The sequence below is a fragment of the Aethalodelphis obliquidens genome, unplaced genomic scaffold, assembly GCF_003676395.1.
Source record: "Aethalodelphis obliquidens isolate GAN/ISIS:26980383/991018 unplaced genomic scaffold, ASM367639v1 scaffold115, whole genome shotgun sequence".
In the NCBI taxonomy this organism is placed as follows: domain Eukaryota; kingdom Metazoa; phylum Chordata; class Mammalia; order Artiodactyla; family Delphinidae; genus Aethalodelphis; species Aethalodelphis obliquidens.
In genome coordinates, this window is record NW_020838059.1 from 2344465 (window position 1) to 2354963 (window position 10499).

At 42.4% G+C, this 10499-nt stretch overlaps 1 protein-coding gene across 1 annotated transcript; it reads left to right on the top strand.

Annotated features, from left to right (window-relative positions):
- The first annotated feature begins 38 nt into the window (after window positions 1-38).
- On the top strand, window positions 39-1849 carry GPR119 (G protein-coupled receptor 119). The gene has a single exon (XM_027097543.1). It carries the CDS (start codon window positions 735-737, stop codon window positions 1740-1742), a length of 1008 nt encoding a protein of 335 aa, XP_026953344.1. The 5' UTR covers window positions 39-734; the 3' UTR covers window positions 1743-1849.
- The last annotated feature ends 8650 nt before the right edge of the window (window positions 1850-10499 follow it).

Below are 10499 nucleotides of genomic sequence, written 5' to 3' on the forward strand. Positions count from 1 at the left end.
AGAAACTAACACACCATTGTAAAGCAATTATACTCCAATAAAGATGTTAAAAAGAAAAAAAAAGAAACAGCCTAAGCGTGTGGTAACTCCCCTGAAAGTATGCTAGACCCTAAAATAGCTTGTCTGCCCTGCTTCCCACTTCAACTGATTATGATCATCTTGCTTGATTAAAAGCAGACATAATAGTAACTGAGAATTTGTTATTAAGCAAATGCTTAATTAAACTGAGATTAGTTGTTAAGCTAGAACTTGAGGCTTAGGAAGAAAAGAAGTGGACATCTAAGATCAAGCTATGGAGAAAGAAAAAGTGTGATTAGAATCAATTATATATTCTGCCAGATGGAAGACCTGATGAATGTCCGAGTCTCTCCAAAGTCCTTGAAACATCAGTGAAGGGAGGGAGCCTGGTGAGACAATGGGCAGCAGGTACTTGGGAGTTGTCTAGTAACTTGGTGGTGGGAGGAGGGACTAGCTCAGGACCCAGGGAAACGTCTGCGCTGGGATTGCTGCCTTCAGAGAGTTGGAGAGGCAAGAGGCTGAGGACTGAAAACGAGACGGGGAGTGATTCTCAGTGACCAGCAGTATCCCAAAGAAAGGAAGCTGCCGGCCTGGACTGCCAGCGATGGCCGGCACTGCGTTGCAGCTCTGAACCCACCGCTCTGCCTCCCCACCGTGAGAATTTGAGCTGGAGAGCCAGCATGCCCTGGTAAGTGGAAATACTGCCACTTCAAGACATGGAGTCATCTTTCTCATTTGGAGTGATCCTTGCTATCCTGGCCTCCCTCATTATTGCTGCTAATGCCCTAGTGGTCATGGCTGTGCTGTCGTTGATCCACAAGAATGATGGTGTCGGTCTCAGCTTCACCTTGAATCTGGCTGTGGCTGACACCTCGCTTGGCCTGGCCATCTCTGGCCTAGTCACAGACCAGCTCTCCAGCTCGGCTCGGCCCACACAGAAGACCCTGTGCAGCCTTCAGATGGCATTTGTCACTTCTTCTGCAGCTGCCTCTGTCCTCACGGTCATGCTGATTGCCTTTGACAGGTACCTTGCCATCAAGCAGCCCCTCCGCTATTTCCAGATCATGAACGGGCTCATGGCCGGGGCCTGCATTGCCGGGCTGTGGTTGGTGTCTTACCTCATTGGCTTCCTCCCACTCGGGGTCCGCGTATTCCAGCAGACCGCCTACAAGGGGCCCTGCAGCTTCTTCGCTGTGTTTCACCCACGCTTCGTGCTGACCCTCTCCTGCGTTGGCTTCTTCCCAGCCCTGCTCCTCTTTGTCTTCTTCTACTGTGACATACTCAAGATTGCTTCCATGCACAGCCAGCAGATCCGCAAGACAGAGCATGCAGGAGCCCCAGCCGGGGCTCACCGGCCCCCACGGACCCCCAGTGACTTCAAGGCTGTCCGCACTGTGGCCATTCTCATTGGCAGCTTCACTCTGTCCTGGACCCCGTTCCTTATCACTAGCATTGTGCAGGTGGCCTGCCAGGAGTGCCACCTCTACCCAGTGCTGGAACGGTACCTGTGGCTGCTTGGTGTGGGCAACTCCCTGCTCAACCCACTCATCTATGCCTATTGGCAGAAGGAGATACGGCAACAGTTCTCCCAGATGGCCCTGGGAATGAAGAAGGGGCTCGCCGCATTCCTCCTCCTTCTCTCAGCCAGGGATGGTGGCCCACAGGGGCCCAGGGAAAGTGCCCGTCACATCACCACCATCTCCCACTCAGAGCTTGACGGCTAAGATGGTAAGGGCAGACAAGTTTCAAAGTGCCCCTCTCTCCCTTCTCAGAGCCCCAGCTAGGAGACCAGGTGGAGCTAGGGAAAAGAGAGCACTTGCTTCCAGCAACTGACCACCCCCTGCACCTCCTTACCTCAGACTGAGAGGTAACTAAGGCAGGGTGCTGACTTCACTCTATAATCAGCTTCCCCATTTGCAAATCTCCATTCCTCCCTGCCCTTCTTTTGCGATGAGTCTGTTTCTCCTGTAGAGGTATACTTACTCAAAGCAAGAAGTGTACTACTGGAAAGATGCTTAAACTCAAATCTTATTTTTGAATACACTAGAGCAGCACTGTCTAATAGAAGTCTAATGCAAGCCACCTATGTAATCTTAAATGTTCTAGTAGTCATGTTAAAAAGGTAAAAAAAAAAGCAGGCGAAAATAATGTTTCATTTAACTCAATATATCTAAAACATTAACTCAACGTGTAATCAATATAAAAGATTATTACCCTATTTTTTTCATGCCAAATCTTTGAAGTCTGGTGTGTATTTTACCCTTATAGAATACCTCAATTCAAACTAGCCATGTGCCAATGCTCAAGAGCTACACGTGGCCAGTGGCTATCATATTAGAAAGCACAGCACTAGAGAAATGAGGTTCTGTTCTTTTTAACTGTGTACTACAGTGATTGCTTTGGTGAAATGAGGGGTCCTGCCCTCCCTGATGTAAATCAGACATTTTATGTAGTGAGGTTGTACGAATGTAGGAACCTGAATTAGATACTAAAGCTTGTCTTTTTCCACACTTCACGGTGTTCAAAACAGTGTTTCTTTGGCGAATCGCCTGTCTTGTAATTATTTCTGCTGTTACCCCTCCAACCCACCACCTTCCTAACTCTGTGGTGCCCCTTCCCCTCAGTTGGCCTCTTATGTCACTTGTAGCTACTTGCTGATGACGATGCCAAACCACAGATTCTGAGACATTGAAAGGAAAGAAAGGGAAAAAAGGGGTAGGTACCAAAAAAGGCACTGCCAAGCCCTCCACACTGGACCCACTTTGCTCCTCAGAGACTGACCTTCTTCCATTTACTCCCAAATTTGCATTTTCCTAAGAAACTCAGTTGCATAAGAGGATGTCTCCAAAATGGCCCAGGAGACCAGCCTTATCCTGCTTTCTTGCAGGTACAGAAAATGACTGTTGGCAACTGGGAATTATACTCAGGCTCCCCCTGGGCAACCCTGGCAGCAGAAACTACAAGAACAGAGTGGGGAAGAAACCCAGGAACCACGCTCAGCCTTCCTGAGCTTTCCTGTAACCCTTTCCACAACCTCCTGGTCTCCACAGTACATTCCTAGAGAGTTTGTCTCTTAAGGCCCTCAACTAGATTATCTCCCTAGAAAGCTGCTGAGTGGACAACAAAAAAGGGCAGAAGAAACCAAAACAGTATGAATTGATTTGTCTGGGATTTGGTACCAAACACAAACACAAATAGTAACTGGGTTTGGGGACAAAATTGAAAGCAGGCTCAAATCAATGCCCTCCTTACTGGTGGTTCAAAGCTTAATTTCCTGGCCTTGCTGCAAAGGACTGATCTTCCCAAGGTAACACAAGCAAAGTGGAATGGAAGCTAGTTACAGGAGAAAGGCAGGAGCTAAGGGGAGGCCAGCTGATTGTTGTGTTATGAGGTTCAGTCTAAAACACCCTGCTATTCCTGGGAGTCAGTGTGAGCAGTGGGAAAATCACAGGCTTTGAAGTCCAACAGACCAGTGTTCAAATTATGATTCAGTCATTTAAATTCTCAAGGCCACAGTTTCCTCATTTGTAAAATTGGGATGATAATGCCTACCTTATTTGGCTATAGTGACGATTAATTCAGACAATGCATATGAAAATGCCTAGTACACCACAGCACATTTCATTGTTAGTACTCAGAAAATGTTCTCTTCCTCTTCCTTAAAAAACCTAAAGAATAAAACATCCAGCTGACCAATTTAAGGGAATCCGTCACATCTGCAGACATTAGGAAAAATGAGTGATGAGAGGTGACTCAGGCTGGAAAAGACAAACATAAATCTAATACTTTAGCAGGATCAAGACAGAGCAGATATAAACAAGGCACTGTTATCATATTCTTGGGTTTAAGAGTAACCGCAATTAAGAACACTGTGTTTAATAAGCCACCAAGAGCAGAGATACAGAATGCTATGCTAAAGAGTCTAATGGCTTTCTTTGACGCAGGCTCCTGCACAGATAAGGGAATGCACTGGAGTGGAGACATTTAGATTTCATTCACACATCCAATGTTGTCTCCTGATGGACTTGCAGAGAAGCCAGATCCTGTTCAGCAATTTGATCAAAATAGCCAAAAAGATATTAAGACCTTATAGGACAGAATGTAGATCAATTGGTCCCATCTATAATTTCCATGAAAAGCTTATTGTGAATCCATTAAAAAACATTGTGACATGACTAAGTTTTATACTAATTCCTTGGGTAGCTAATGTTATGTACAGCATACCTCCGTTTCAGAGGACTACCCTCAAGAACAGTACACACAGCCCTCTGGACAGGGTCATTTTGAGTGGTTTCACAAATGTTAGAGGCAGGTTGCCCTGATCCACCAACACTCTCCTGCTTGTCCACATGACCAAAAAGCCCATCTCTGAGAGTTGGCCAGCCAGAGTTAGCCTTGGGATATCTTCTTCCTATATGGTGAAGTGTTTACTGGTTCACATGGGAAATGAACTTGTGACTCACATGCTCAGTCACTGGCCAAACTAAACAGAGACCAATGAAAACAGCAGGCTCGAGAGATACTTCAAGGACACACAGAACAAGAGGAAACATGGTGTTGACAGCTGGGCAATGAGAACAGCAATGGGCCCAAGGCCAGACCCAACCCCTTGCTGCCATCAGCCACTCACTTATTTTGTGACTCCTTCAGTACCTTCCATGTCATCCTTCAAATGGCTGACTGGTCTGGAATCTTCTCCTTTTAATTAATAAATCTTCATTTGTTATTTCTTGCAATCATATAAACTCAATGATGGTACCTACAAGTGTCAGCTGGCATTCATTCATTCATCTGTCCATCCATCTACCTACCCCACAAGCATTTATTGAGGGCTAGGTGCTAAAACTACTCCAGCTTTCCTGGATTTCTTTTAGAGCTATATATTGATGTATGCATGATGTTCATTATTTTTTTCTGATTATAAAAGCAATTTTTTTCATTTTAGAAATTTTTGAATATACAGAAAATCATAAAGTTACCCATAATTATACCACCCAGAGATGATCACTGTTATTTTCCTTCATCTGTTTTCTTCACTTAATATTATATTGTGCTATTTTCCTATGTCATTAAGCTTTCTTCAAAAATATGAGTTCTAAGGGTTGCATGTTTTTCAACATGAGTATATAATATTTTAACCATTTTCTATAGTTGTACATTTATGTTATTTCCAATTTCTCACTGTTATAATACCACTGTAAATACCCTTGTATATAAATCTTTGACATGTCTGTTTAATCCCCTAAGATAAAATTCTCCAAAGTAGTATTACTAGGTCAAGGAGCATTAAACACTTATAAGAATTTTGATTCATACTTTTACTGGCCTTTCTTGAAAGGTAATGTTTCCCTAGGATATTTGCTATGAGAAGTCAAAAGTGAGCCATAAATGAACAGACCACAGTGATATGAATATCTCAAAGAAATAAAAGTGCATGGCTTCCTGAAAGCATAAACCATACCAAGGGGGCTGACCAGTTTTTTTTTTAACAAAAGGAAACCTGTTGCTATGCCCTACTGCTAGAGTTAATCTGCAAATCCAGAATTCTGGACTAATGGGACACAGCAGTCTAACAACACCCCTCACAGGACAACTGCATCATTGATACAGCATCGTGTGATATACAGATACCAATTTCAGTGTGTTTTCACTCTTAAAATCTTCTGATAGTGGCTTTGTGCAATACCATGAAATGCTAAATAGGCACGAGAATATGAAAATATGATCACATGGAGCCAGGAGCCAGGTCTTGATGCAGCTGAAGCCTCGAAGCCATGGTCTCGCAGCCTTGCTGACCAGGAAAGATGTGCTCCACCTAATGGATCCACTGTGGCAGGGTGAAGTGTGGGAGAGCTTAACATGCTACTAGCCAGCCATATGTTCACTGGATTTACAAGCTGTTGGGACCATAAGCAGCCACTGAGCTCAAAGAGCCCTCTCATGAGGAGTCCTAGAAACAACTAATGCAGCTACTAAGGGTCTCAGAGTCTGTTTTAATGCACAAAGCAGCTCCTGTTTCTTTCAAAATGCCTTCTACACAATGGCACGGGCAGAATTCATTTGCTCCAAAGCTCCAGAGGGACTAAAATCAGACCAAGAACCTGAGGGCTGGGGGGTTCTCTAATTTTTTAGGTTTCTTTTCATTTGGTGGATGTTACCCAATAGTTCCATGATTGAATTATATTTCCCATTTAATATAATAAATCCATATTGGTTCCAGTTCTATCTCAACTGAGTTGACATTATGGCACTAAAAAGATGATGAACATGCTGAGATAACAGTCATTGGCCCAGTAAAATGCCATGCTGTCTTACAAAACTGTTCATTGTGCTTTTACCACTCATAATAGTTCTGCGGATTTGCCCACTGAGCCATTCGACAAATACTAAAGCACATCCTATGGAAGAGCAAACTGATGTCATCTCAGTCATCTCTGTCATCTCAGAGGTGGTTTAAAAAGTAAGAAAACTGAACCAAGAAATTAGAGCTGAATGGCTGTGGGGTTATTTCAAATGTGGAAAACGGGCTCATGATCCAAAATTCCAACTACCACTTTAAGATTACCAGGTCCCTTAGTAATCTTATGCAATGACGTGTTAAATTGTTTTTCTTATTTGCTAAATAAACGGGAGAGCCAAGGATGCATGAAGAGTGTTTATAATGAGTTAGGCACAGCCCCTAATACAACTGAATTCTGATGCTGATCTGAGACACTGGATAGAGAGAAGAGATATCCTTTACTGAAACCTCAGGAATTAAGATTAATGCGAGTGGCCATGCTAACTGAGAAGATATGAAGATCAAAAATATTATCCCTTAAGGGATATGTTTTAGTGAATAGAAAAGAAGTATTTATAATCAGGTTCTTAGAAGTTTAATCATTCCTCCCATAAATTTATAAGCCTAACAACAGACTTCTTTGCACAGGAGGAAAGAGGGTGAGAAGTCTAGTCCCATGTTCAAATTACTCAATTTGAAATTAGTGAGACCTGGGACTTCCCTGGCAGTCCAGTGGTTAAGACTTCACCTTCCAATGCAGGGGGTGCGGGCCAGGGAGCTAAGATCCCACATGCCTCGGGGCCAAAAAACAAAACATAAAACAGAAGCAATATTGTAACAAATTCAATAAAGACTTAAAAAAAAAAGAAATCAGTGACATCTGTTCTTCAATAAATAGTATTACATACAACAAGAACAAACTCCTGTGTGTATGGTATGCTCACTTAGACTGGGGAGGAAGAGGGGGATAGTGAGGAAGGAGGTCATGGAGAAGAAAGGCCAACAAAGGAAACATAAGGAAGCAGTAGAAAGTGGAGAATAAGAAGAAAATGATATATTTGCAGTCACAGGTCTCCAGGAAAGTAATTTAAATCTAGTCTTACAGTTAAGTGTCAAAGAGTGATCAACCACAACGACCATTGACCTTCTTTCTCCCAGGGTGCTATAAAGACAGGGGAACTAATGAAATCAGTATTCTTTACTGCTCACCTGCCATAAACTTTAAGTGACCCTGGACAAGGCTAAGTCAGTACACCTCTAGCATGGTGATTATAAGCATGGGCTCATGACCCAGATGGCCTGGGTTAGAATCCTGGTTCTGCCATTTCCTAGGAATGAAGTTTTTACCTTTCTGTGCCTCAGTTCCTCACCTGAAAAATAAGAATAGTACCTATCTCATAGGATCGTTGAAAGGATGTAAACAGTTTTATAAACATAATACACTTAAAACAGTATCTGGCACATAAAAGCTTTATAAGCCACTTTGGAAGATAGTTTAGCAGTTTCTTACAAAACTAAACATATGCTTACCATACAATCCAGCAATTGCACTCCTTGGTATTTAACCAAATGAGCTGAAAACTTGTGTCCACATAAACGCCTGCAAATGAATATTTATAACAGCTTTATTCATAACTGCCAAAACTTGGAAGCAACCAAGACGTCCTTCCGTAGGTGAATGGATAAATATACTGTGGTACATTCAGAAAGAAAAAAGAGAAAATGAGCTATAAAGCCATGAAAAGACATGGAGGAACCTTAAGTATATATTACTAAGTGATATATACTTATATATAGTATAGCCCATATAAGCCTAAGAAGGCTACATACTGTTTGATTCCAACTATATGACACTCTGGAAAAAGCAAAACCATAGAGACAGTAAAATGATCAGTGGATTCTGGGGGTTTAGGGGAGAGGGAAGACTGAATAGGCAGAGCACAGAGGATTTTTAGGATAGTGAAACTATTCTGTATGATACTATAATGGTGCATACATGTCATTATACATTTGTCAAAACCCACAGGATGTATAACACTGAGAGTGAACCCTAATATAAATGATGGATGTGAACTGATAATGATGTGCCAATGTAGGTTCATTGACTGTAACAAATTAATCACCCTGGGTGAGGAATTTTGATCAAGGGGAAGCTGCATGTATGCGGGGGTAGGAGGTACACGGGAAATCTCTGTATCTTCCACACAATTTTGCTACGAATCTAAAACTTCTCTAAAAAATTAAGTCTATTAAAATTTATTTTGAAAAGGTAGTACTTTAGATTGACAATTAAGAAGACACTGTGGGGTGGTAGAATGAGACAGAGAAGGAATCTGATAACTATGTGCTGGCCTCAAATCTGCCATAATCAGGCTATGTGACTTAGGACAAATTTTCTTAGCTTTTCTGGACCCTATTTTGTCTACCTGTACAAAAAGGGGAGTAAAGCTCAGTGGGGCTTAACCTTGTTTGGGTTGCTCCCTTCCAGGCTACCCTCCACACAAGGATTATCTTCCTAAAAAATAAAAGCTGGTTATATTATTCCCTATTTTAAACTTCCTTTGCCTGGCCCCTCCCTCCAGGATAAAAGCCAAACTCTTTCTTAGGATATATAGAGACCCTTCACAATTTGACCCTTTTGGCCACACTATTCTAATTTCCTTTCATTCTAGTCCATATTTCTTTTTTTTAAATTAACATTACTTTTCTGTTTTCAAATCACCTTACTTTTAAAAAATATTTATTTAGGCTGCACCAGATCTTTTTTTTAATTAATTAATCTGTTTATTTATTTTTGGTTGCGTTGGGTCTTTGTTGCTGCGCACGGGCTTTCTCTAGTTACGGCGAGTGGGGCTACTCTTGGTTGTGGAGTGCGGGCTTCTCATTGTAGTGGTTTCTCTTGTTGCAGAGCATGGGCTCTAGGCGCGTGGACTTCAGTAGTTGTGGCGTGTGGGCTCGGTAGTTGTGGCGCACAGGCTTAGTTGCTCCGCGGCATATGGGATCTTCCTGAACCAGGGCTCGAACCTGTGTCCCCTGCATTGGCAGGCGGATTCTTAACCACTGCGCCACCAGGGAAGCCCTGCACCGGGGCTTAGTTGCAGCACGTGGGCTCTTAGTTGTGGCATATGGACTTCTTAGTTGTGGCATGCATGCGGGATCTAGTTCCCCGACCAGGGATCGAACCCAGACCCCCTGCATTGGGAGGGCGGAGCCTTAGCTACTGGACCACCAGGGAAGTCCCTAGCCCATATTTCTTTACAAGTGCTTCTCAAAGTGTAATCTAAGGATCACCCTCCATCAAGTGCCTATGACAAAAGCAAATGCCTTTGCCCCAAATAAGGTTAGGATCTCAGGTGACAGGGTGCAAGAATCTACATTTTCACAAGATCTCCAGGTGATTCTGCCTCAGGTGGTATTTGAAAACCATAACCCTTTATTTCAGCCATGTTGAAATTTCCCCCATTCCCCTGCCTGGAATGTCCTTCCCTGCCTTATCTACCTGGTAACATCTGCTTTTTAGCACAACTGTCACCTCCACTATGAAGCCTTTGGCCAATCCCCTAGGTAATTGTCTGTTTCCTCCTCTGTGCTTCTACAGCACTTAGTTCATCTCTCAGACAGTACTTAGTACCTACTGTACTGTACTTAGTACCTACTTACATGTCTGTTTCTCCTACTATAATGTGACCTTGAAATCAGAGACTATGTTTTAATTTATTTTTACATCCCCAGCATCTAAGACATAATAGATAACAATAAATGTTTGTTGAACAAATGAATGAATGGATAAAGATGAAGAACTAAAGTATTCATCTCACAAATATTTGAGTGCCTACAATGTGGTAGGCACTATTCTGGTACAAGAAAGTAGCCAGAACCTTTTGCCTGTAAGACAATTAGAATCCTGCACACAGGGTTCTATCTTAAGCCTCTTTCAGCTTTTTATCTGTGGAAACTTCCAAATGAGCCCCTTGTTTGTTTATGCATTCTTTAGGATAGAACCACTTGTCTGATGTTTACAAGTGGCCTTATGACAATGAATGGCAATGGGAAAGCACAATGTACTTAGTCCATTCCCATAAATGTGCTTTGGGAGTCCAGACTCAACTTCATAATCACCTTCTCTTTATTGCTTTCTGGAGAATATAATATAAAGATTTGGCAAATGAGAAAACAGTAAATGAAGACAAAGCCAAAGTTA